The following is a 26542-nucleotide window of genomic DNA, read 5'->3' on the forward strand; positions in this document are numbered from 1 at the left end:
CGATACTAGACCTTCCTAGCCTATTCCCTTTAGCATCTGGCCAGGGACTTTGCCTCCATAGCAAACCATGGCAACATACTAGAAAGGGGAGTGCACATCTACTACAGATCAGTAAATATTCTGAAATTCTGGGATGGAATCCCAGTGCCACTGAGACCAAAAAAATAAAAAATCAAGATTTTTCTTTTTAAATGTTCCTTCTATAAAGCAAAAGGCAGGCATATTGCTCATTCACTAGAAAGCTTCTGTTTGTATGCCAACATTGAGCAAAAAGATAGGCGCATGTTTAAATACATTCCCTTGGATCGGTTTTCTCTATCTGGCTAGCACAACAAACTATAGGCGATTCAAGTGCTATACCTTGACTTCTTTCAATTGTTTAAATTGAAAAGTATCCTAGTACACAGCGTACCAGTCCTATATCCCAATATCTATGCTGCTGCAGCCTTTCTAGGCAACAGATCACGGTTCTGACCTCAGGGACTACATCTGCGCCGTACGTACATGAGTGAGTCAGCCTTCTAGTTCAGGAATTAGTTCTAAGAGACACAACTTCAGAAATTCACCCTCCATACTTATCTAAAACAAAGATTTTTATGCATCAGGTTTCTGGTTTACTAGTTTAAATCACAGCTTGGGTTGGCACTAAGCCACAAAGAGCAGCGGGTAAGAAACTGTATATTTTGTGACAGGTCACTGAGCCGGAGCCTAGCGTGCTCATCTTAACAGCTCATTTGCATCTGCTGTCCTGACATTCTGACATTTGCTGTCAAGGTTCCTTTCCCGGGCAGCTAGGCGTTTCACTATTCGACACCACTGCCCTAATCTGTAGCAGCGCATACCAGTCTCTTACTTAACTAGTGATGGAAAATCAGTGTCCCTGGAATCCAAAGAAACACCCCAAACCCCCCAAAATTAAGACCATCAATGGCTTTTCTATTATGCAAACTAGATACTCAAGACAACATACAACACAAATTATGAAAAAGGTATTTATTATTTACACAACTGCTATAGTTCCTTAAGAACAATATATACCATTTTTATTTGAAAGGGTCAGTCTTCTTTCAAATACATGAACTGCATAATGCACAACTGTTGGTAATGCCAAACAGCAGTCACATCACACTTCTATAGTGCAGGCATAAGCAGCGCAAGTAAATGATGTTTTAAGAACAGTATGGCTGAATATTGTATTTAAACACAGTGTTTGCACTTCGACAAGATTTAGCTAGAAGAGAACAAGGGTTTTGTTCATGCTTTGTTAGGAATGTGACTTTCCCATCTGAGGTTTAAACCCTTTATCTGACGTATGATAATTTTTCAGGCAGACTGCTTTTCACTTACCAAATAAGAGTGGGTTTCTCTCCCTCAAAATTCAACCTTTTGTTTTCCAGTAAACACTGCTTTATAGTACAATTCACACACTGGGGTAAATTGGCCACAGAGGTGGTACTTTCCCATCTCACTGTCTTGCACAGAGAAACACTGACATACTAATACATACCAAACTTAGACAACTTGTAATTTATAGACTTAAATACTGGAACGGGAGAGGGAGACTGTCTCTAAAGATGGAGGGAATAGAGGGCTTATACAATTCATACACTGCCAAGGTTGGCTCCTTACTCAGCTTTTTTGGTCTAAATTTTTTTTTCTAGTTTCAGAATGGTTTTGGTCTTTAATGGTTATGGTTGTACTTCGGCAGCAAAGGAGAGGAAAGTATTATAAGTAGTAACACCAGAACAGAATGCAAGAAAAAGTAACTGACTTGTTTCTCCCACTTTGAGCTTATTGCTGTGATCTTTTAAATAAAAATACCCACAACCAACCAACTGGAAGACCAAGTATAGCAGTCATTCTGGCATTGGATCCAGTGTCCAGCACTATTATAGTCTAGCGTAAAAGCAAGGAAAAGTCCAATGATCTTAGTTATGTTCCCTTCAATTCAGTGCCACACAATTTTATTAGCGTTATTGTCCTTGCTTCTTTGAAAGATACCTGAAAGAAAAAAGTTTTTGACAAAATAAGAGGCAGGGACAAATAAATCAGCTTCAGCTAATCATTATCTAGCAAGAATCAGGATGCTGACTGGTACCCTAAGCATCTGGAAAACTCTTGTTCATAACACAGTGACTTCTGTTTCAGAGCTGACGAATACTGTAATGCCACACAACTTGCACAGCACCCGAGAATCACACTGTAACACGCCGAACCTCTGAAGTAACCACCAGAAAAGTTGCCTTGTAACAAAGGACCTGAGATCTGACCTGACAGCCTAACTTTGTAGGGGTGGAAAGACAGATTTCCAGGGACCAGGTTCCTTAAAAAATGCTTTTCCCTTTGGGAAGCATAACTGCCTCATTGAAAACGACCAGCATTCCTGAACACTGGAGAAGTATGGAAAAACAGTCCTTGGTGCCAAAATCTTACCATTGTAGGGAGCCAGCCCAAACAGTATAGCCACATTAGAATTCTGCTCAAAATAAAGGACCTTCAAAACTGTAAGTGATGTCAAAGTTCATCAGCTCAGTTGTTTCCGGACTTTGTACAAACAACCTCAAGCAAAACACAGTGGGGTCAGGGACAGAAGGAAGAAAGAATTTTGGCTTTTTTTCTTACCTTTCCCAATGTTTGTGGTTCAGCTCCAAAAAGTCATCTAATTTTGCTATTTCTTTGAGGTACTGAGTGAGCTTTAGAAGTTCCTTGTCTTTATCCCGATTTAAATGTGCTTTCATAAAAGGCCTTATCTACACAAAATAAATAAACTGGGTATAACCATTTGCTCAAAGTTAGAAAAATGCTTTCAATTTTCTACCATTTACCACCTAATTAAAATATATTTTCAGTACTATGCCAAGTTACAACTTCTCTTAGGTAAGAGGAAGAAAACCCTTTTCCATTAGTGGCCACATCCAATTTGTCTTATTATTCATACAAACTGGACTGTAGGGTTTTTGCCTTGCCTGTCCAGCAGGAAGAAATTTGTTTTATCTTGCACTGCTTCAAGACTTCCCCTCCCAGTCAGACAGAATGATAAAATTATCTGGAATAGACTGCCACATTTCCTGATATGATTTCATAGACATTTTTGCTGGAGAGGGGTTTTCAGCTTTGCCTTGAGTCGTCTGGGGTCACTGGAACCAGAAAATCTTTTTTTTTTCTTTCAACAAAAAGCATTTGACTACAATCATAGCTTCTATTAAAAGAGATGTCAGAAAAAAAAGCTTATCTGACAACTGCTTTAAGCTTGGAATACATTATACCTGTGCATTTTTTTAGTGATTCAATGTTCTTGTCTACTGTTGTTAACATTTTGACAAACATCTTTCAAATCTGAGTTAGGGGCAGCTCCCTGGTTAATCTTCTCCCAGCAAGATCTTTGCTAGTCTTGATTCCCCTAACACTGTACAGTTCCAATTAATATCTTGCTAGATCTCATCAATTGCTATCCTCTTCACACCATGGATACTTTCAAAGAAATATCATATTGGATTTCTGCGTATGAAAACATTTTCTTTTTTAAGAAATGAATGAGCATTCTTTTAGTACCATACCACTGTACCATCATATATAAGTAGAAATCTAAGTTGCGTTCTTGTTCAGAACCAGGACTGGTTGACAATTTTATAAAATGAATTATTTGCTCTTCTGCAATCAAAATGGCTTGAGGTATTATTTCCCAGAACAGAATGCTTGCTATTATATTGGCATACTACCATGAAGTACAAACACTTGTGGTTTGATTTATTTTCAGAATAGAACTGCTCTTGAGATTGAACATCACATATTTCAATGGTGCCTGTCAGCAATGCCCAGCTTGATTATGGCGCACAGGTATAATTTAAGCAGACAACATAATTTCATTGATTTTGGTAATCTCTTAAAAGCTCACTTAATAGTGAAACAAAGCTTATTTAATACTACTATTGGGGAGATAACAGTCTAGACAAAAGGCAAATTAAATAAAAAAATACCATAAAATATGCATCTTTGCTAGTTAGGAATAACTTTTCTTTATGATACAGCAGAGTAGTATGAGAAAGTACTACTTGAGGTATAAGAAAAATGTAGTAATAAACAAATTCCAGTTTAAATTACCTTGAGTCCATTTTGTGGATTCATTAGGAAGTTTCGGCCAATATCATCAAACATAATAGTATTTTTTTTGCTGTAATATTCTGAAAATTTTCCCCAGATAACACCAAGAGGCTTCACCTGCAAAAATAACACATACAAGGCACCTGAGGTAAATCAGATCATATGCAGGAGATGAAAATACAAGTCTATAGGAACTTGAGTCCAAACTTGAATGGATACTTGTATTCTGTTGCTAAAAAATTAGCAGGTAGTTGGGCTTTAGCAAGGGAAGAGATGTGAAACAGTAGAACACACTAAATACACTCCATCCCCCCCCAAGAAAACCTTTCTGTTGGCACTAGATTTTCTTGCAACAGTTATCTATTATTTGATTAGAAAGCAGCGTCATCCAAATGTACTACTCAAAGTAAAACATTAATAGAGAATTTCAGTAACAAAACCCACAAATCTATGCTTCCAAGACCTTACAATTTTCTTGCATGAAAACGTCAGCACAACTTTATTGTTGAATATTTCAAAGGGGTATGATAACATGTCAGTTGCATGTAGAAAAAGATCAAGAAAAAACAGGTACTTACATCTATTAGTCCTCTTCTAGGAGTGTGCACTGTTATCATGGCAGCACTGTCCAGCATGAAAGTTATCTTGTAGTTTGCATTGGTACTCACTCCAAGCTCCTGCAGCACAAAGATTTATTACTAAAGCTTCTAATTATGACAGTTTTACTGCTGGTTTTATTGAACCACAATTATAATACATTGTTTGTCAAAGGGTGAGCTGCTGAGGATTACCAGAGACACACTAAAAATAGGTATCGGGGGGGGGGGGGGTGTTGTTAAAATTTTTTTTACGTAACGAGAATCAAAAGAGGACACCATTCTACCAAGAACAAAACAGCTGATAGGAATTAATTTTTGCAGTGTTTACTATCAGAAACTTAACAACTGATGTCAGCATAAAATCAAAGCAACTTTGCGGAAAAGGCAAAATACATAGGTCTTGCCCATACCTCCATGCATAATCTTTCACAAGTTTTACATGCTGCAATTTTACTCAATATTTATAGCAAGGATAGCAACTGTGTACTGTCTGCTATTTGTTTCTTCTAGTACGTTGCAACAAGTCACAGCCCAAAGGCAGTAACAGTTCATTGTTCTCGTTTCTTCCTACCCATGTCCAAGACAGCCAATGTTAGTCAGAGATCTGTCAGTTTTCACTTTAAAGATCTGGTAACTCCTGAAATAAAGACTCTAAGGAAAACATCCTTTTTAGAAATAAAAAACTTTGACTAGATGAGAGAGCATAATTTCCATTTCAAATCCTTTCTAAAGCTGAGAAGTGATAGTAAAATCTGCTGACATGTTAAAACATAGATACTGCTGACAGTTTCTGGTGCATTCAACAGCAGTAATAAGCAAAGCAGAAAATATCCACTGCAACAGCTCTCTTGGAAATAGCCAGCCACACTTAACTGATTTGCTTTTACTTGAAAAAGTGAATCTTGCAAATGAAAAGTGTGAACTAAAAAAACTAGCTGTTCTAGACCATTTTAATTCCAGGCATAAATAGATGGTAAATGAGAGATTAAACTCTGTTATCTGATATTCCCTTCTCTTTAATGCTGTTCCTCCTTTGTAGTTTAAAACAAAAGCTTAAATGCCAAGAACATTTTGTTCCCTGACAAAAAGTGCGACCTTTAGAGGTAAGCACCCCTGGTGCTATCAGTTCAAGGAGAAACAGCAGTTGGCATCTAGTGGTAGGAATCTCAGCTGATCAAGATCCAGGAGTAGGCATAGAAAGGTTGTGACTCAGTAACATGTGAAAGGGCTGGAAAAGTGACCTAGAAATTTAGAAAGGCGACTAGCACAGGGGGAGCAGCCCAGTTTTGAACAATGGTTTTCCACAAGATTGAGTCTTAGCACTACACTGACGGACACAACATAAACAGAGACGTAACAATGCCACAAGTACCATGTTTGTAAGGCTCAACACTGATTTTACTTGCACTAACTCAACTTCTTAGTTCTGGTTAAAGGTTCTCATTTCTGAGATCACTCTGAGGCATTTTTTGGCTAGAAAAATTGTAGCAATTCATTATTTTGAGGAAGAGAACACTGGCAAATGTGCTTTGCTCTGTTAAAACCTGAAATGGTTAGTCTATCACAAAAAGTGGAGATACAAAAGCTTAAATTTGGAAAAGTTTTCCCTGAAATGGAAACAAGTATGATTTATAAGCATGAAAAATCCCAATCCACCAAGAAAACATACAGCAATTCTTAGTAAGCTCATTAGATTTACAGCTAAGCCTGACTGCAAATATGTTTACCACTAGGTCAGCTGTGCAAAACTGGCTAGTTGCCTGATTCACATGCAGAAGAAACTAGGATTGAAAGACGAGCTCTTACGGATGTTTAATAATGCAGAGGAAGCAACAGAACCACACAGCTGCAAGAGGTACAAGATAAATATGAAAAGAGTTTCCTCTTGATAACCTACTCCAGCATGCAACATCTGTCCTCTTCTTTAAAAAAAATGATATTACACTGAAAGACTAGAACTCTATAATTAGAGGTAAGACGAATGCAGCTGCGAAGGCTGCATGACTAATCTAAGTTTCAGCAGGTACTGACTTGTGTTTAGTAACTAAATTTAGCACTTACTGCTGATAGTTTGTATGGAATTCTAAAATTAGATTTAATCCAGTTTTGGGACAAAGATAATTTAAAATTACTATGAAGATTTTAAAACCTCAGGTTTTGACTTGTACAACTTCCCCAGTTGTTAGCCTGCTCTATAACACTAAGCATGAATCCAAGTACTGAATAGCTAGCCAGACTAGAAACAAATTACACGTTTTCAGAAAAACTTACTTTCATTTTAGCTTCAATCCACTTCATATTAGTAGCAGCTGAAATAAAGAGGAGAAAACAGAAAGAATACTTTATCAAAATAAGTCATTGACAGGCAAAAGAGAAACAAGCCAAGGAACTGTTCACTTAACATACCAAATTTTTACAAAAAATGTATTTCAGAAAGATCCGTCCCTCTTACACCTTTTCTAGTTCACTGCCTTGAAGACAGTGATCCTTCATGGAAGTTTATTTTTATTTGGAAAGGCTTACTTTTCAAATGAAAAACTAGACAAAGTACTGGATGTGTTTAAACCATTTTCTAGATCAGTTGTTACTGAACTACAGTCTGCAGGACTGTAAGTGGGCTACACCTGGTTTGAGGAACAGTGTTGCCTGTGCAGGATTTTCTCCTGGAAGCAATGACAAGAATACATAAGGCCTGGAAAGGACAAAGTGTCAGCATTGCCCACTGATCTAAGAATATGTGGAAGCATTGTTCCAGGCTACAAAACCTAAATTTTGTACTATGATTTTAATATGGTTTACACCCTGCACTGGCTGAAGTCTGTTCTCCAGCTGCTGGACAGGAAGTGAAACGGCAAATGACCAACCATCCCTGTAGACAGGAGAGTTTGGTTCATGTGGCAGTTCACTACTTATTGTCTGGATTGGGATTATTTGTAAAGATAGCTATCAGTGTCTGAATGTTGATTATACAATTCTGTTACTTCAAGCACTTGTTTACACAAAGTAACACTCAGTAAAGTGATGTTGAGCTTTCTACTGTGACTAGATCCATTCATGTAAGCAATATGTGGTGTTTTTTCACATAAGAATTACTATTCTTCTAAAATAGCTCTGATAGCTGTGTGAACATTCTTGTTGAAGGTATTACAGCTAAGCATTCATGTATTGTTTTAGATCTTGTGATTCACACTGAAAAGCAATATCAAAATCTCCCACCTGGAGTCTCTGCTCTGAATGACAATTTACAGTAAAGTCTTAGGTATTGAATATAAAACTTACACCAAATTACAATATCATAATCCTCATATGCAGATGTCAGGAATTCATGAAGGTATGGCCTCATCAGTTCTACTCCAGTTTCAGCACAAGATCTGTGGTCTAAAAAGAATATAAGAGATAAGCAATTCATTATTAAAGTTGAAGATATTGAAGTTTAGTTAGACTGTCCTATCTATCCAGAGACCTGAAGAGTTTCACGAGGGCACTTCAAAATCATGAATGAATTCATAGCAAACTACCATTCCCATTTTGAAGGTGAAAAAACGCAGCAGCAGAGGGGATATTTATTTGTTGATCCTTACAGGTATTTGAGGGCTTAGCTAATAATTAAATCAGAGATCTGTGGGCCTGAGTATCTTTGAAGAGTCAGGCCAAATAGTTCATCTGTGCATATCACAAATCTGTAACAGTCCAGATATGGAAAAGATTCCTTCAAACCTAGTACAGTTAATTTTGTGAACATATATCCAGCTCGTTTCGGACATGCAAATGTTGCCAGTTCCAATTAGAAAACTGCTGTCAAATTCTGCTCACAGAAGACCTCTAAAATTTTTAAACTTGGTAATAGGTTGAATTTAAATCTCAGATTGTAAACAAATCTCATAAAAAAAAAAAAAGCTAAGGAAATAGGATAAGGCAAGCCATTATTTATTGCTTATAGTCAAGCTGCCTTGACACACCTACATCCCAGAATACTAAGTCAGAAGGAAAATTCTGACTTCCAAAAAAACCTGTCTGACAGAATTTTCAAGTAAAACATGTTTTTGTGCATGTTTAGTAATGATCTGGAAATAAAATTTAAAGCTATTCTCCCACGGCCCCCAAAAGTGTAGTCAGTCAGTACAGACTGAGATCGTTATTTTACAATATCTTGCCCTGCTACTGTCTGTGATGCCCAAGATACAAGTTGGTCAAGAGAAAAATTATCTGGGTAGAATATGAAATTGCTACTTTTTTGTGTCTCTTTGCAGAAAGTAAATAGTTGCTGCACTAAAATCTACAATATGCAACACTGAAAAAGGCCAGTGCTTTTAAAAATATGAACAGAAGACCCTAAAATATTACAAAGCAGAAGTTATACAGTACAAGACATACCAAAGTACAAGACATACTGAAATAGATTTGTAACGCAAAAGTCAAGAAACGTGAACTGGCAAATAAACTGATGTCTTAAAGAAATGAAAAACACAAGTTGCATAAAATCTCACCAAATAGTGTATAATCAACATCTAGCACCAGCAGCTTTTTTCCTTCTCTAGGAGGATTCAGAATTTCCACTTTGTATTCTTTAACTCTGCGGGAAATTTTTAGTAGATTTTCCTCCCTAATGTAACAGTGCAAAAAGTTACAATTAATTAAAAGGTATACTGTACATTCCATAACAGGAGTGGTTTTTAACAGTTAAAACTCCTAACCTATTTTCTACTTCCACAACTTCCTCTTCAATATCAAAGTCATTGACAACATCATCATTGTCAGGCGGTGGCCCAAGGACATCTTCCTAGAGGAATGATAATAAAAGATAACTAGGATCACTGAAGGAAAATAACAATGGGTAACAAGTTTCTGTTACTGCACAGTACAGGACAAAAATACTATTTAACCAAAATGATTTCGCTTTATTAGCGCAAAGAATTTTAAAGCATACTGATGATAGTTCAGATTTGAGAAGCCAGTGAATATCCTGCTAATAGATTTGGACTTCAAGTCCAGAACAATACAGGAGTTTAATGAATACACTGCTATCAGAGTTCTGCAAAAAAGCTTACTTTACATACAAAAATAAACACCAACAGAAATCTACTGTACTACCATTTTTCAAATGATTACTGGAATATTCAAAATTTAAAATAAAAATTTGGAGACACAAGCATTTTTTCCTGTTTAAGCTAATAAAAAAGTAAAAGATTTACCAAACTCTCTTCACGAGTGCCCATCATCATGATTTTAGTATTTGGTTTCAACTTGAGAGCTCCAAGCTTAACATCATCATCTGCAGGTTTGCCTATAATGCAAGCAGATAATTTTTATTTTTGTTTTACTAGGGTAGAGAGGTTTTAGAAATATGTCAATATATTTAATGTTTAATTGAAATAAGCTACCTGTCAAACATCAGAATACCCCAAGCTGTATTATCGCCCTCACCCATGTACAGATACATTATCTGGCTAGCAGGAATTTAATGTTTTTTAACATACATTGGCTGCAGTTCCATGACATCCATTAAAAAATGACCAGATAGATGTCTCAATAATAGACAATATCCAATGACATAAAATTTCTATGTTCCTGTTCATTCCAAAGCTAGATTCCCTGTTAGTATACACATCCTGGCTAGGTTTAGAGGATGTTTGTCCTTAAACATCTCGAGCATATCCACAACAAATAGCAAATATGAATAATTACCCTTCATTTTAAGTCCAAGTAGTTTTTGACGCTCTGGTAACACTCCAGTAAGGCCTTTAAGAGACTGCTTCAGATCCAACACCGTGTCTTCTTCTGATAGTGAGGTTATCGTATACTCCTGTCCACCCCATTTTATTATGAGAGAGAGAGACATCCTTGAAGCATATGTTCAGTATTGTTCTCTGAAAAATCTGCTGCAGGAGGAAAATACAATGATATGTAAGGAAGAAATAGGAGAATTGCTCTTTTCAGAAGACAAACCATACAGTATATTTAAAGTCTTTTTGATTTTTTATTATATTGTATATCAAAGAGCTGTTTGCTTTGCATAAGCAGATGACAAGTGCGTTAATAAAATGTTGAAAATAAGGGAGAAAGAACAGCACTAAAATTGAGACTCTGAGTTCTACTTCAGTGTATTTAGCAATGTCACATTCACCGTTTGCTCCAGCATATGCTCATCTGCTGTGCGTTCTGTGCAGGTACAGCCTGTTCACTGCACAACCAGCACCCAAGCAGAGTACTGCAGTATCGTAAAAGTCATTTCAAAGCTCAGAAATGTCCTCTGCAATAATTATGCAACCAAACCTGCCATGGATATCTTTACATATGTAACAAAAGAGCAAATACGAAATACCTAAAATATAGAAAACCGTAAAAATAGTTCTGAACCCAACAGTTCATTTGTAGGATCGGATTTCTCTATTCACTTTCACTGTGCAACACCTGCAGTAATACACACCCCAGGTCATGTCTCACTGTAGCAATATCAAAGTATGAGTTTGAAAACAAAGCCTAAATATACACCTACACAATGCAATTACACTGTAAGAACTGTACTTTCATTGCAGTGATGACAAAACGACCATAATTATACTATCTTTAATAAATTTACACAGCATTGCTTATACAAATTGTATTTAACAGTTTAGTCCTACATTAAACATGGCAGAAAATCAAGATTTTTAGCTTGATGTGGAAGGAAGAAGAACAGGTGTTTTTCTGTTAAAGCTTAGAAACTAGAAAGGTATGAAAGGTTGTTACAGATTGTCAGGAGATGCAGAGAAGGCCTCTGCACCACTAATGGTGAGACTGTCTTCAAAAGATGGATATTCAAAACAAAGAGAAAGCAGACCTGTGGAAAAAACTGAGGCTATCAACCCTCAAGAAATGCATTACAAGAAGAAACACAGGTCTGGCAATTCTGAAAAATCTCAGAATCCAAAAATCTGGTTCCTTTTCCTCTCTAGCATTGTGTTCTCAGAGGTTACCGGCTCTCAGACAAAATACTTCTCGTTTATACAGTATAGCCTGTTAGGAACGAATAAGTAATTGCTCAGGCATATCCATCAAGCTCAGAGCAGATGAGAAATAGAGAGCCTGCTTGCTCAGACCTACAAGCGACACTTCCACAGTCCTCTCTCTAAGAGCCCTGAAAACAAACTGAAGAGGAAAACTGGTAACAAGGAAAAATTATATTGCCCCCCCCCGGCCTCCCCCAATCAGATTGGGACTTGGTATTACCCTGTGAAAGAGACTCATGAAAAAGGAAGGGTCTTTAGAGCACTAAGAAATTCCACCGAGGTTAAAGCTGCATAGTGTCAAACAATGTTGATACATAGAGTCATTATTGTAAATTATCCCTATCCATAATCCTTACACTAAGTTTCCAGAAAGAAGAGATTTTTTTCTGTTTTCTCACCTGTACCATACACCTCAAATCATTCTACAAGAAAATGCATTGGGCAAGAACTTGAAGAAAACTTCTCAAGCCTCTGTCCAGTGCTAAACCAAGAAGATCATCCCTCCAAAGCTGAGCGCTTGACCAACTGTCTGTCCTTACTGAGTTAAGAGTCAAGATGAATGTTATGAGAAATGCCAAGCAGAAATAAGACACTTTTACTCAATGCCAAAACACTAAGGGGATTGAGTGTGGACATCAGAATCAATGATTACAGGAAAACAGATTAGGGGCACAGGGATTTTCAAAGTTTCCATCACTGTGGCTGGATGCCGTGCAAAACCGAAGCTTGCTGAAATGAAGTTTGCTTTGGCTAATTACATCTTCAGGGCCTTTACAAGCCCCTTGGACCATCAAGAGTCTACGGGTTGGAAGGTCACTGGGTCAGAGAAAGCGTTCAAGTTTTGTTGTTGCAGTTAAACTGTTGGGTTACCCTGCTTTTCTCGGAAGATGTGGCAGACAGACACCCCACCAGCTCGCAGTTCCACTAAGCAACGTACAACATAAACACAAACCCCCAGAACACGGCAAGTGCAGTGCCACGGGGCGGGCCCGCAGCGCTCCCTACACACCGCATCACGCGAGGGCCGGGGGTTCAAACCAGCAGCCGCTCCGCTTCCGCCGCCGCCGCCGCCAAGGCCCGGCAGCCCCGGCCGCTTTCGCCCACCCTCCCGCCAGGGCTGCCCCAGCGGCACGGGGCCGGGCGAGCGGGGATAGCCCGCACGCTGCTGCCGGTCCCGGCCCCGTGGAGCCGCTCCCACCCCGCAGACGTTACGGCGGCACCGACCCGGCCGAATTAAGCGCCCGCCCTCAGTCCCCGCCGCGATCGGCCCTGCCTCCCCCTGGCCCGGTAAAGCCCGGCCTCCGCCGCGCCCGGGCGCAGACCCACCGGGCTGCCCGGCGATCGGCGGCACGGCGGCGCCCCCCGCAGCCCACCGGGTCACAGTGGCGCCGCCGATCCGCCCCCCGCCTCTCGGCAGCGCGGTGCGGCCCCTCACCCTGGCAACGGAACCGGCACCGTCCCGGGATCCGCCGCACCGGAAGCGGAACTGGCGCCCACCGGAAGCAGGGGGGTGGGGGTGGGAGGCAGCGCGCGGCCCTCGCAACAGCCCGGAAGTGCGCGGGTTTCCCGCTCGAGGCGGGCAGCGCCGCCATGGCAATGGCCGGCGGGGCCCGTTCAGGCTGTCGGCCGGGCGGCGGCTGCGTGCCGGGACGGTCATCCCCGAGCGGGGCGGGGGTGGCCCGCCGCGGGAGCCGCCGGTGCGGACACCGGTGCTCCCGGTCACCGCTGAGCGGGCGGTGGTGGGAGGGCGGGGGGATCCTCCAGTTCTCGTACCGGGCGGACCGTGAGGCGAGGGAGAGGCCAGACCTTCTTTAACGAGCAGAGCAGCGTTCCTCGCCTGCCCGCCTGAGGAGAGCTCCGGGGCGGGCTCACGTAGGAAATTGCGGGTTTGCGAGGGGAAATACAGGCGGTCATGGCCCCGCCGGGCCCCGCTCCCCTCATCGCCGCTGTGGGGCTGGGGCCCACGGGGGCCGGTAGAGGCGACTTCCATGTGCAGCTGTTGTCACCAGCGTCTGTTTTTCATTACTGACTCTGAAACGGGATTGCTCTGTACCCAGGGATCCTGATCCAGAGCTGCCTTAGCGTCGAAGCTGAGGCTTTTCAGATGTATTAAGAGTTTTGTGTCTTGCATCAAGGTTCAGTCCTCAGCTAATGTTGGGATTCTTGGGAATGGGCTTCATCTGCAGTGGTCTTGTGCATGGACAACAGGTGCAGGAGAAAAAGCTTACTTCGCACAAAGATGGCCTTTTGTGCTCTGGTATTCTGCTTTGCAGAAATACTGAAAGGGAGAAAACGTATGTCTGGTAAAGTCTGGTTTCTTACATATGTGAAATCAAGTGGAGAGGATACAGGCTGCAGTCCCACTTGGCATCAGTGGAGATGGTGTTAAATTTGAGGGATGAAGTGAAAGTTTCAGTCCTCCTCCATATTAGATCTTGCTCTCTAGAGAGATTAGATAACTTTTTTTTGTGGGTGTTTTTTGGGGTTTTTATTGTTGTTGTTGGTTTTAGTTTTGGTTGGTTTTGGTTTTTTTTTTCATTTGGTGGCAAACAGGGAAGGGAACAAAAGAGCAGAAGTAAGCAGCCATGCACCAAGTAGAAGTTTCTTTGGAATGGCTGCTGTAACTTTTAGGAGCCATTCCTACTGTAACTAAATCTCACTGAGGAAGTACAGTATAAATTAAAGCTGCTTAGAAGCCTGCTTGCTTTCCTGAGTGGTTCTGAATTTAATATATTTCCTGCATGGATATGTATTCAGGTTTTGGCATAAAAGCACTTTGGTTTCCATAAGAATGGTACAAATGACAGACTACTGTAGTGACTTCATGTTGAGTTTAGCTTCTGACTGCACATAAATCCACATAAAGCCTGTCACTATGTATGTATCCCAGTCACCAAGGGTTTGCTTTTTTTGCTTTAATGACACACAGTTGTCCTCTGCACAGAGGCAGCACATTATAGTACTGCTGGAAAGCTTCCAAAGAGGCAACTAGTAATTAAAGTCACACCCTATCATAAAATTATGCACCCTCCAGGCCTGTCTAAAAATTCAGACTATGAAAATGATACATAGTGTGATTGCCTCTCTATTTGTAATCTTTTAAAAATACTTTTTATTTTCTGGCAGGCTTTTAAAAAGCTCTCTTGAAAAGGAGGCAGGAGGGGTTTGGGGTTTTTATCTGTTTCAGGAATAATATGAAAAAGTGTAATTATTTATGCATATTTCATTTCTGTTACGATACTGGAGTTTTAGTATCCTGAGCTATGACTAGGACATCCTTGTGCTAGACACTTGAAAAGTGCTCTGATCCTGACAAGATTCATGTGGCACAGATAAATATATCCTTTTACTTAGCTGTGAAAACGCATGGTGGTGCTCAATCCTAACATCAATAAGTGCAAAGTGGTCAAATAATTTGACTAAGACCATGTGATTACAATTCAGAGCACAAAGGGTATAGACTTTTCTTTGTACTGAGGAGTTTGTTTTGTGGTGGTGCTCTCTGGGTTTACCCTGTGGTAAACTAGCAGCGTAAGGAGGAAGGAAAAGCAGTGGGGAAATTTCAAGGCAAATGCGTGTTCCCTTTCACCTTGATGTGCACTACATCCTGGGATACCCCAGGGTGAAATAAAAAAAGTGACTGTGTGGCAAATTGATGCCTGCTGGCTCTCTTCCAGTACCTCATGTTCACAGCAAGCATTTCTCTGAGTGTTTTGAGGAATATGTTCTTGTGCGTAACTACTGAAGCCTAGGAACTCATCTCCTAAATTGCTGTTCAAGCTGCATTATAAGAGAGCAAAATTCCCACTAGCAGCTCTGGGGGATGCTAGGTAAGAATCCTCTAAAATCATCATTTAAAGCTGAAAACTCCGTGGAAAGCTCAAAAGGTTGCTTTGAGAATTAAAGAGAAAGATTAGATCACATCTGTATGTGATCTGAGGAGTTCAAAAGCAAAAGGTAATGACATTGCAAGGCTGAAAGATGCTAAATGTTTGTTATATTCAGTGACTTTAATGGTGGAGTGTTAGTTCAGATGTTAATGGGATGCAGACTATGAATGGGCAAACATACCAGATTTCAAGGTTTTGCAACTTTTTTCAAATTGCTTTTTCGTTTAGAAAACTCATTTGAACATGCACTAGCCTCTCAACCCCACTTTTAAACTGAACCCATGTTAGGAATTAATCTAGAGCAGAGCCCATATTCTCCACTAGGAACAGAAGGATGCTTAAAATACAGCTTGGTACTAGTGTATTTTATTCCTAATCTTTGTTATACTTTTTGGTTTCCCCTCTTGACTCTTTATACCATTTCCTACAACAGTTTCTTATTTATTAACTTCTTCCCAGTCCCTTTTCTCTGTTTTATAATTTGTTCTAAGCAGGCGGTAAAAGCAGTGATGCCTGAGAATGTCAAACTCTTCAAGTCTGTGCCATCCAAGTGGTTCCAGCCCAATGCAGAGGTGTGTGCAAGCCTTCTGCTGTTCATGACCACTTCAATCTAATCCAATGGGCAGCATGGTTTACTGGATGCTGCCACCGCTGTGCCTTAGCAATGTAGCATTTGAATGCAAGCTCTGATTCCAAGTCACTGTGTGACGCTGGTGAAACACCGAGAGCTAAATTTCCAACGTTCAATAATGTGGTGTGCTTTAGTAGCTGGCAGCTCAGCTGGAGACGTGGAATGTCTCAAGTTTGAAATGAAACACATTTCCAAGTTATCACTAATACAGTAAGTCTCTGTCTAAGCTTCCTTATCAGTAAAGTGGAGGTTAGAATAGTATTTATATGGTTTCTTTACAGGATTTTTTCAGGATTGTTTAATTAATGTTGGCACCGCGAGATGCTATAAATAGTAGAGGCTTGTACCAGTGTACCGTATGATTTTCCACTTTCTGAATGCAACTGTTATTCTTCTGCCACTATTCAGCCCAATTATTTTTATTTTATTTACTTCGATTCTTTGTATTCTAGATTATGCCCCACTGGCAAGTGATCTCGGGAGAGAACTGTGATGCTTTTGTTTGCTGAACAAAACCTGATTCATCACTTTCCTTACATCACCAGCCAGCTCTCTAGCTTCTCAACACAGAGATTGCTATGGCTTTCCTTTAGGTAAGTTGTCAGTCGCAGCAGCTGTCTGTTTGTTTAGAGTCTATACTCTCCAGTGTTATGAAAGTGGTAAAAAAATATATGTAGTCATATGAGATGGGTAATTATCAGAGATACTGTAGAAGTGGTTTCCTGAAGAGAGTGAAAATAAATATGAAATTGAGAAACTGGGACTAGCTGACTTGCTAGAAAGAGCTCTGAAAAGCAGTAAGAATGAAAGGAAAAATGAGGGTTGATGAGAAGCTAAGTGATGGGGAGAAATTTAGAAAATAGGGTCACAGGCAGGGAAAAGCAGGGGAATTCCTGAGATGGGGCTATGGAGTAAGAGTAGGTAAACCAGAGAAAGAGATGCACTGGCTCTGTTGCTATTGTGGGATCTAGTAATGCTCCAAATTCCTCTGTTCGGGTATGTGTTTCTGCAGGAGTTAAAGTTTATTTGTTCCTTCATTTAGTGAACAGGATAAAATTGTGAGAACATAAAAGCTTTGGGGTTGGCTGCCATCAGCATTATAAGGTATACACATGAGGCATCAAATCAGGTTTCACAGGCAATCCTAATTTTTGCATTATTTAACTTTTGTCTGACTTTATGCAATATAACCTATTTGTTAAGACATTCCTTTGCTTTTATATATGTACGTATGAATATTTTTTTGAAACAATGGCTTGTAAAAAGCTTCAAATAAAACTGCTTGTGTTATTGACCACCTTAGGCATGCAGTGTATTTTGCTGCTCTTGAGAATTCTTAAGAGGGATTTTCTTTGCAAGCAGTTTGGGATGCTGGCATTTGTCCATCCGCATGGACCAATCAAGCTTCTGCATTATGTGAACCCTGAGAAGGTCTTTTGAAAGTTTTAATGAGATGTCACTATAGTGGTCCCCTTCAGTCCTCAATTGCTGATCACTGAAAGTTTGGAATCCAAACGCCTCTGTTAATAATGAGAGATAAACAATCATTGAATTCAGCATTCTTAGCCACCCAGTGTCAAATGCAGGAAGGGCTTTTAAAATTCCAGAGAAATGAAGCAGAAAGTTGAGGTGCTTTCAAAAAGACATGCCTGACAAGACAGTGGTAACGCCACATACCTCATCTGCGCATTAGAAAACCTGGGCTTCTGTGAAGTAACACATTTTCAGAATTAAATGCTCAGAGATGATGAAATGAAAGAAAGGTGGGGTTCAGTTGCTATCGTTTGCTTGCACACTGAAGCGAGAACGTCTGTGATTTGCTGCAACACTTCCGTGATACAATTATTCTAAAATAATAAATAATTTCCACTCCATCTCCTATAAATACCTCCTCCTGTCTACAGTTGTGAATATATAGTAGTGTCTCTTTGCTGCTTGCTGTCTTTTTTTCTCAGAAGCAGCACTGAAGACAGGCAGTAGGACTTAAGAGGTCCTGCACCATTGCCCCTGACCTCAGTCAGCATTGAACCAAGCCCACACAGAACAGAAAAGAAGTGAGTCATGATTTTTTTTTTCCATGTACGGCATGAGAAGACAAGCAGGCCCTAGAAATGAAGCTGAAATTCTTATGCCTTATATGACAGCTGGTTCATACTCATTGTGATAAGAAGTGGGGTACTGGCAGGGATTATCACACAGTGATGCAGTAGTGAGTCAGCTGAGCCAGGCAGAACGATGGGGTGGCTGGAGACTGGTGAAGCCATTGTTTTCCTATGTTCCCTGCAGGAGTCCAGGGTTTGGAGCAGTGTGTTTACCCCATATGCAGCAAAAGAATTAAGTGATAGTAGCATGTTTAATAAAAAGATGCATAAAACAAGAGCTGCAAGCATTTGTCATGCAGGGACCTATTAAGTGACAAAGGAGGAAACTAACTGCTGAGGAGAGGAACTTGGTGGATCAGAGAAGCCCTGTGCAGAGGGGTCTCTATAAACCTTAACAAGCCTGAGCAGAGCACAAAGTGCTTATGAATAATAATCACATAGAATTGTTTAGGTTGAAAAAGACCTTTAAGATCATAGAGTCCAACCGTTAACCCAGCATTGCCAAGTCCACCACTAAACCATGTCTCTTAAGTGTCATGTCCACAAGTATTTTAAATACCTCCAGGGGCGGTGACTCCACCACTTCCCTGGGCAGCCTGTGCCACTCCTTGACAACTCTTAGTGAAGAATTTTTTTCTAATATACAACCTAAAGCACCCTGGCGCAACGTGAGGCCGTGTCCTTTTGCCCTGTCACTTGTAACTTGGGAGAAGAGACTGACACCCAACTTGCATGTCCTTAGTTTGGCCAAACATGCATGTATTTATTTGTTCTAAGGAGAAGAATTTCTGAGTTCAGGAATCCTAGCACAAATCGACAGTTTTAAACTAAAAGCTTTACAATTAAAATGCCTGTTATTTTTAAATAGCATTAAAATCTGAAGCTTGTGAAAATTTCTGTTGATAAGCTGAGCTCCTTTATGGTGCCTGAGCAAAGGCTTTTGTCTGGGAGACCTGCGTCACTTGTGCCATTTGGTCTCCTTTCTGCTGCGTTCTGGGCTGACCAGAGTTTGGGAAAAGACAGGTTCAGTGTTAACACCAAATACAACCATCTGAGTATAGAGCAGTGCAGAGCCCTACCACGGTTTTGATAAAATTTAACACAGACTTGTTCAAACTACCTTTTTCTTCTGTGTTTTGAAAACCTTTGGGTACTCATGACAAGGGTAATTTTGCAAAGCAGAATGTGGACAGACACCCAAACCCCTTATTTTACTATCTGCTTCATAGAGTTAAAGACATTGTGTTGAGGCTACACATTGTTAATACCTGCATCTGTGAATGCTCCAGTTCTCATTAGAGATGGAAGGAAAAAAGCAATCATTAGGTTGGCTAGCCCAGCCCTTGCGAACTACAGGATTTTCCAGTTCAGTGTATTCCCTTATTCCTCTTTGCAGCAAACTTTTTTTCCTGTCCCAGACAACGTGGTTTCCCAAATATTAAAGTAAAAAACATTACTTCTCTTGGGTCACAATTTTTTCCTTGGCACTTGCATGCTAGGGCCTGGCCGTGCAACCTCTTCAGAATGAGTAAATATTAGCGAGACTTTCCATGCAAGGGCTCTGAGGCATGAGGGTGCTCTGCTGTGAGGGAGCTGCCCTGCCACAGGTCACCGGCTGAAAAATGGCAGTGTGGAAGAACAAGAAATCGGGTGTTTTTCTGGTTGATCTCCCAACAAAGGTGACTGTAGATTCTGCGGTACACCACTGGAAAACAGAGTCAGCGTTAGTATTTGAAATTAATATAGCATTTTCCGTTCCAGAAGGCTAGTAAAGAATAGGATTAAAAGAGCAGAGCTGCCTTTTAAACATCTGCCCAGACGCTACCTCAGGTGTCGCTGACCGGCTTCCGTGACTCACCCGTCAGACTCGCAGCTGCCCGACGAGTCGCTCCCGTCCCGGGCGGCCCCAGGACCAAACCGGAGCGAACTCCCTGCTCTCCATTGGAATTTAAACCCAAACCTCTGCCTGTGGCGCGGAGGAAGGGGGAGCGGCTGCGGCCGAGCTGCGCCAGCGCTCCGCACCGATCCCCGCGAGCCGGCAGGGCGCTCTGTGCGCGGCGCGCAACGGGCGCGCATCCTCCCCAGCCGAATTCCTGCTCCCGGGAAGGCGCTTTGCGCTCGGACCCTGTGCTTCCCCCTCAAACCGCGTCGTCTGCACGCCTGCCCGGGACCCCCCCACATCCGCGGCGGAGCGCAGCGCGGGAGCGTAGGAGCCGCTACGCGGGGGCGCTGCCCCTCGTGCGCTGCGCGGCCCCACCGCGGGTGGGCGGGGCGGGGCCGCGGGTGGGCGGGGCCGGCGCATGCGCGGAGCGGGGCGGCGCGCGCGCGCAGGCAGCGGGGCCATGGCCGCCCGTCAGCGGGGCCGCGGGGAGCCGGCGCCCTGAGGCGGCGCGGCGCGGCCATGGTGCCTCGAGGAGCCGCTCTGCCGCCGGGCACCCAGCCGTCGCCGTCGCTGTGAAGCGCGGAGCCCCCCCGCGCGCCGGGGGAGCGGGAGCAAAGAGGAGGAGCAGGCGGAGGAGGAGGCGGCGACCCCGCGGGCCCAGGTGATTCCCCACCCGCCGCCTCAGACACGCGAGTGCCCCTCCCCCGCCCCTCAGCGCGTCGCAGGGGCCTGAGGCGCCCCCCCCCGCCCCCCTTCCCGCGGGGGCGCATGGCCTGGGCCGCCCCTCCGCGCCCCCGGCCGCTCGCACGCGTGTCTGTGTCCGTGTGTGGCGGGGCTGCCCCGACCTTCCTGTGCGCAGCGCCCCCCTCCCCCCGCCGCGCTGGCTTGCGGCGAGCCGTGCCGGGGTTACTGGAGTTCAGAGGCGGCGGAGCGGCGCGGGGCCCGGGGCGGGATGCGAGGGACTTTCTGCAGCACCGGGGATGAATGCGGGACTTCGGCGTAGCAGGCGGCCGGCGGGCAATCGGTCGCCGGTTGGCGAGTGTGCGTGCGGGGGGATCGGGGGGGTTGTGGACTTCGCACGCCTCATGCAGGCGTTCGTGTGCAGGCGTTCGGTGCCCGGCCCGGCGGCGGAGCCTGGCTGGAGCCCGGGGCTGAGCTGCTCGGTGTTGCAGTCCCGACCGAGGTGCTGGCTTCGCCGTGGAGGTCGCGGTGCCCCCCTCCCTCCCTGGGGTCTGCCTGTACCTCCCGGCTGCGGGAGCCGGGCGTGGAGACCCCGCTAGGCGCCCGGCGGGGGCCGGGGGCTGCCCACCTGCCCGGGGGAGCCCAGCGGTGGCGTGGCCGGGATTCGGGCCGGGGGGAGGAGGGGGGGTGCCCGGTCATTCCCTGCTGGAGTCGGGCCCCAAAGCATATGGTAATGCTTATGTAAGAAGCAGCCTCTCCGTAGAGTGAAGAACAGGGCTTTTTCTCTCTTTCCTATTTTTGTCAGTCGGTTTTTTTGGAGACCTTCTGTAGCCTTTTAAAATAAGGTTTGTGATGAGAATTTCCAGTTTTTTCTGTGATCCGAGAGTAGTTCTGTGCGCTAAGTGTACTTGTGGCAGATGGCCGCTCTTAGAGGGATTCTTTTTTTGGTTGTGCTACCTTTTTGGGGGTGTAGAGGAGGGGCCTGCTGCATAAAGAATGTGATTGGGGGTATAAAGTAAAAAATAAAGGTAATTTTTTTTTGTTTAATGCACGTAAGTATTGGTAGACATTACAGGCAAAAAGTGCCTTCCGTTTACCAATGAAAAAGGAACTTTCTGTAACGTCTTTGACTCATAAATATTAGCCATTTTTGATCTCATTCATAATACTTTTTAAGTTTGTAGATGTTGCCGTACTTGTTTCTTCTGCAATTTTTAGTACAAGAGTTTATGTTAACTTGTTTTGTGGGCTTGGGACTTGGGTACTTCTAATTATATTTGTGTTGGGGTGCATTACACACACAGAAAACCCCTTAGAGATCAGACTTGGGAGGGAAGGAAGGGAATAATTTTTAATTATTCTCTTTGATCACTTTTGTAGGTTAATGGAGATAGATTTAAATGTTGGAAAAAAATATTTTTTTAAAGTAAGAGCCATTAAGCTATTGCACCCTGTAACTTTGGTTTATCTGTAACCTTGGCTTATTTTTGCCAGTTATCTTAAATAACAAGCTGCCTGCGCATGAGAAACTGTATCTTTTTGTTTCTGTTAGTTTTACTAACTATGGTAATCAGCTGCTCTTTTTTTGAGCCATAATGTCATAGGATTGATGTGATAGGATTTAATTAACACCTAAATTGAATAGCATTAGGAAATAGTTGCCTTTGACCACCATTATGTCAAAAATCTTAGAGAGCAATGTAAAGCAGCTGCTTGTCCACACAGGATTCACCTTGTTTATGTCGAGTCCAGTAAGAAGCTACTGGTGTTACAGCAACGTAATTCTGATGGACATACGAACTGAGCAACATAGGTTGCGAGCAGTAGTGGGGAATTCCTTCCTTTGGATATGATGGAAAGAGATTAGTCTCTCACTCTGGTTCAGCAGCTGGAGTCCGTGGTGCAGATGCAGAAAGGCACATCATGGCAATAAAATGTGAACAAATGGGTGTGTTGTGGAAAACTGTATAAGCCTGCTTAGTGTTTCATGTTGCACTCGCAAAAACATCCTCTAAGCTGTTTGCTAAACTTGAGTTTGTTTCCTCTTCGAAGTCATGCAGATAGCCTCTCTTTTAGTACTGTGGAATTCTTTGTAATTTGTGTGGTGACTTACATTTGGAGCTAAAAATGGATTCAGAGAGTAATGTTTCATGTGGTCATAGAGTGGACAGTTCACCATCATTTTGCTTTTTAAGTGCATGTTCATGTCTAGTGATTTCAATATGATTCAGACTTTTTGCCATTTTCCCCTGCCTTTACTTTTATAACATTTCCTTTCATTTTAGAGGAGCCCTGCTGCTTTTTTATTAGTTCAGTGCTTGAAAGGAACATTCAGAAGTGGGTACTTCAACTTACGGAGTTTTTCTGGCAAAAAATTTTAGTTGCATGTCTTGAGTTTGAATGGGTTTTAAAAGGGAATTTTCTAAGCATTTTCACAATTTGTTTGATCTTTCTGTTGTGTGAGTCTGGTACTGCAGGAAGCTAAGCTGCCTATTTCACAGGCCTGAAAGCTGATGCTCTTTATTTACGTGACTCAAATAGCTAAGGCAGCAACAATAGAAACCTTATCAGTATTGACCTAGAGAAGTCCTGAAAGTCATATTTTAACTTCTTACCAGTCAGGTAACTAGTTACTGGCATTGCAGGTTCCAAGCGTTGGCTGTGTCTTTATCTGAAATGGCTAAAAACTAAATGAGCAACTGTGGAGGATGAAATATATTTCATCCTGGTAACGCATTTGGTTTGCAGGTTTTTTTGTGAAGTTGATGGGGTATACTAGCTTTATTTGCGTGGCTGGTCTTCCTGTGATGCAGCTCTCTGAGGTGGGTTGTCACAGACTGCATCATCTCGGGCTGTCATTAATGCGCTGCGTGCAGGTCCTCTGGGTATTCTATCCTCTGCAGAGGCACTTTGGGATTGCTGCCCAGATTTTCTCAGAATGTGCTGATACAAATGTGGTTAGGCAGGCTTGTAGGTGTAGGCTTGCAAACATGGCTGTGATGGCAAAAAAAAAAAAAAAAAAGCTGAATAACTAGTTAATAAAACAAACCTTGGACTGGCAAGAAACAGTAGAGTCAAAAAGGACCTTAGAGCAGTTCATTTTGTTGATTCAGTCTGGGTTTTTTTCCTGAAGATTTTACTTTAAAATATTATTATTTATATTTTTATTTTAATGAATTAGATTCTTGTCTTTCAGGTGCCTAACTGAACTCAGCAAATCTGTGATCTAAAAAACAAGTGGCCCCTCTTAGTGTGACCAGATTTGAACTGATCGAATCCACAGGAAGAATATTGCTGCATACCTGGTGGATTTGTTAGCCTTTGTTAACCTGTGTTAGTCCCTCGTTCAGTTCCCTGGTCTTGCCTGCTCATTTTGAAGAATAAAAGGCCTAGGATGTTTTACAAGCTGCCTATAAATAATGCACTTGCTGTATAATTGAGAGCATACTAGAACTGCTCATAGTATTACCAATGTGCTCCAGAAATAAATCTTTAAAGAAAACTTTTAACTTCACAGCTCTGCAATACGTATCCTCATTTCTTTAACTGATTTTCTTTTCCTTCATATAAAACTTGCTAGAACTAATGACAGTTGGAAATGTAGATTTTTTCCCCCTTCTGAACTGTCTCTAGTTTTTGTCAATTTTTAATATGCCTTTAATGTGAATGCATGTTCACTTAAGTCCCTATGAACGGTTAAGAGGTTGACCTAATTTGTTTTGCAGTAAAACTTGTTTTTTGCAAAGTATGTTAGGCATTTGTTTGAAGTGATTAACCTTCGCTGTGCCTTAATTCATAACTCAGAGTCTTGGGTGGGTAGTAATTTAGGAGTGAATTTATTTTCTAGGTAGAAATAACAGTTCTCTGCAACAGCTCTATAGCAATACATACTGTTAGACCAGATGGGAGAAAAGTTTCATTTATTCTTGTTAACTTCTTACATAGCAAGATCAAATGTCAGTTTGCTTACCAACTCTCGTTAGACTTTTAAATTGAAGGCTAAATACTGTTTGATTATTACTTGAAATTACTGAACTACTCAGTCTAGTGAACTACAAAAACTGAGTATTACTGGAAATGCTGACCAGATCTTAATGACAGTGTTTACCGTACACAGCTGCAATGTTTCACTGCTTTATAAGTACACTTGGTATGCTTACTGTATTTGGCCTTCTCAGCAGAAATTTTTGAGTGCTGTCCTTATTAGCCAATTTAAATTGTATGGGAGCAAGACATCTTTTGCTTTCCTTGCTGCTGACTGCATGGGAAAGAGCTGTTTTGATGGATGGGTGAGTCATTCTCTGGAGTTCCAGGTGGTTTTTCTGGGTGTTTTGTTTTTCCCGGAGACTCATACAGGGAAGTTCTTTTCTAAATGCACCTCTGATAAACCTTTTCATCCTCTTCCTTCCCTTTTCTTCTCTTTGTTTTCTCCCTCACAAACTAATGATATAAAATCTAAGTTTCGGAAGAATGGGTTTCTTCTGTATTTCAAATTCCTTTCTTTTTGCTCCCAAGAACGGGACAGGCATATTAGAAGGAAGGGTTCTAGGGAGTGCACAAATGCAGGTCTTGAACTGTGATACTGAACTTTTCTATAGTTACAGATAGGAGTTGCGTATATTGTTTTGGGCTCCCGCCCCCCCCCCCCCCATTTTATCTAGCAAAGTTTACCCTATAGAAAAATAAAAGCCTTTCCTGGTGATGTTTTTAGTTTCAGAATGTTCAGAATGTATCATGAAAAATAATTTAAAGTGGGAACTAGACTACAGAACAATGTCTGCTTGTTAAAAGATGTATCCAAAGTACCTAGAATTTCATAGATGTGATGAGCAGAAGTTGAGATTGTCTCTTTTGGTCTCTAGTCAGTCTTGCTAAGTGTTTTGGGTTGTAGTCCTGTACGAGAATAAGCATCTTGTTCACAGATGTGAAGCTGAATGTTGCGGGATTAAGTCTGGTTCTGAAATTCTGATCCCAACTGGAATTACGGTATCTTTCTGTGGTGATTTTTGGTGGCACTAGTATGAGAATAACTCTTAAATTTGCACACATCCCAGCATATTTCTGTAACTGTTAAGTAACTTTATAATTAATGCTTTTCTAAATGTAGAAACTCTACTCTGTTAATGTAATTAATGTACCTACTTGGATAAATGGATGCAGATTTCTGCGGCCTCCTGTACTGCTTTAACAGTGAGCATTTTCTGCCTGTGATGTGGCAGATGTATATTTATGTTGGTGCATAAACAACGGTTACACTGGTTTAAGTGGCATAATTCACAGCTTCAGCTGAAATGGTAAAATTTTATGTGATGACAGAACTTCAGAAACAAAACTTATTAAAGGGAAAATGTGTGTTACCTTTGAGGGTGGTTGTGGTGTTGTGTTACTGCTGATCTGTTCTGCTCGTGGAATGAGCTGGGACAGACTTGTGAGATTTTTATTCTTTTTCCTTCCTAATTCTACTGTTTTCTTTAAGGCTAACCAGGAATACGCTTTTGACAAAATGGGTATGTCAGGTGAGGGAGGGAATTTTGAATAGTACTGTGTTAGAAAACAAAAATGTTTCCATGAGCAATCGGTTGTGATGGGAAATTTTTAAAATGTAGCTGTGGTTGCACTCACTTAGGATCTGAAGTCTGAAGTTCTTCTTAAGATTGTTCTTTTTCC

General features: G+C 41.8%; 3 protein-coding genes across 11 annotated transcripts in view; 1 reads left to right on the plus strand and 2 right to left on the minus strand.

The window, feature by feature from the left end:
- Nucleotides 1–978: 978 nt before the first annotated feature.
- On the minus strand, nt 979–13215 carry UBLCP1 (ubiquitin like domain containing CTD phosphatase 1). Of its 4 annotated transcripts, none has more exons than XM_055812630.1 (11): nt 13125–13215; nt 10386–10579; nt 9893–9984; nt 9395–9480; nt 9188–9303; nt 7980–8078; nt 6972–7009; nt 4680–4778; nt 4102–4218; nt 2623–2750; nt 979–2001 (listed from the first exon to the last, which is right to left on the minus strand). In XM_055812630.1, exons 2-11 carry the CDS (start codon nt 10537–10539, stop codon nt 1974–1976), a joined length of 957 nt encoding a protein of 318 aa, XP_055668605.1. In that variant the 5' UTR covers nt 10540–10579; nt 13125–13215; the 3' UTR covers nt 979–1973. The 4 variants fall into 4 exon arrangements, with proteins under 4 accessions (XP_055668605.1, XP_055668606.1, XP_055668607.1 ...); XM_055812631.1 differs by having other exon boundaries at nt 10386–10576; nt 13125–13189; XM_055812632.1 differs by having other exon boundaries at nt 13016–13143.
- A 214-nt stretch (nt 13216–13429) lies between these two features.
- The window catches only part of RNF145 (ring finger protein 145), a 52438-nt gene continuing 39325 nt past the window's right edge, over nt 13430–26542 (plus strand). Inside the window, exons 1-2 of one of the 3 annotated variants that reach the window (XM_055812619.1) lie at nt 13430–16151; nt 16663–16803. Coding sequence is in view for 1 of the 3 variants with exons in the window: in XM_055812617.1 (XP_055668592.1) it covers nt 21179–21235 (57 nt within the window). In the remaining 2 variants the exon portion in view is untranslated. Of the gene's footprint in view, nt 16152–16662; nt 16804–20656; nt 20856–21088; nt 21236–26542 lie in introns of those variants that run through there. The other 2 variants (XM_055812618.1, XM_055812617.1) reach the window with 2 other exon arrangements.
- On the minus strand, nt 16810–20715 carry LOC114010590 (translation initiation factor IF-2-like). 4 transcript variants are annotated; one of them, XR_003552080.2, is made up of 3 exons: nt 20171–20583; nt 19581–20017; nt 16810–17730 (listed from the first exon to the last, which is right to left on the minus strand). XR_003552080.2 is itself a non-coding variant. In XM_055812634.1 (2 exons), exons 1-2 carry the CDS (start codon nt 20713–20715, stop codon nt 17703–17705), a joined length of 573 nt encoding a protein of 190 aa, XP_055668609.1. In that variant the 3' UTR covers nt 16810–17702. The 4 variants fall into 4 exon arrangements, 1 of the variants encoding a protein (XP_055668609.1); XM_055812634.1 differs by lacking the exon at nt 19581–20017 and having other exon boundaries at nt 20171–20715; XR_008748475.1 differs by lacking the exon at nt 16810–17730 and having other exon boundaries at nt 18166–20017; nt 20171–20592.

The sequence above is a fragment of the Falco peregrinus genome, chromosome 8, assembly GCF_023634155.1.
Source record: "Falco peregrinus isolate bFalPer1 chromosome 8, bFalPer1.pri, whole genome shotgun sequence".
In the NCBI taxonomy this organism is placed as follows: Eukaryota; Metazoa; Chordata; class Aves; order Falconiformes; family Falconidae; genus Falco; species Falco peregrinus.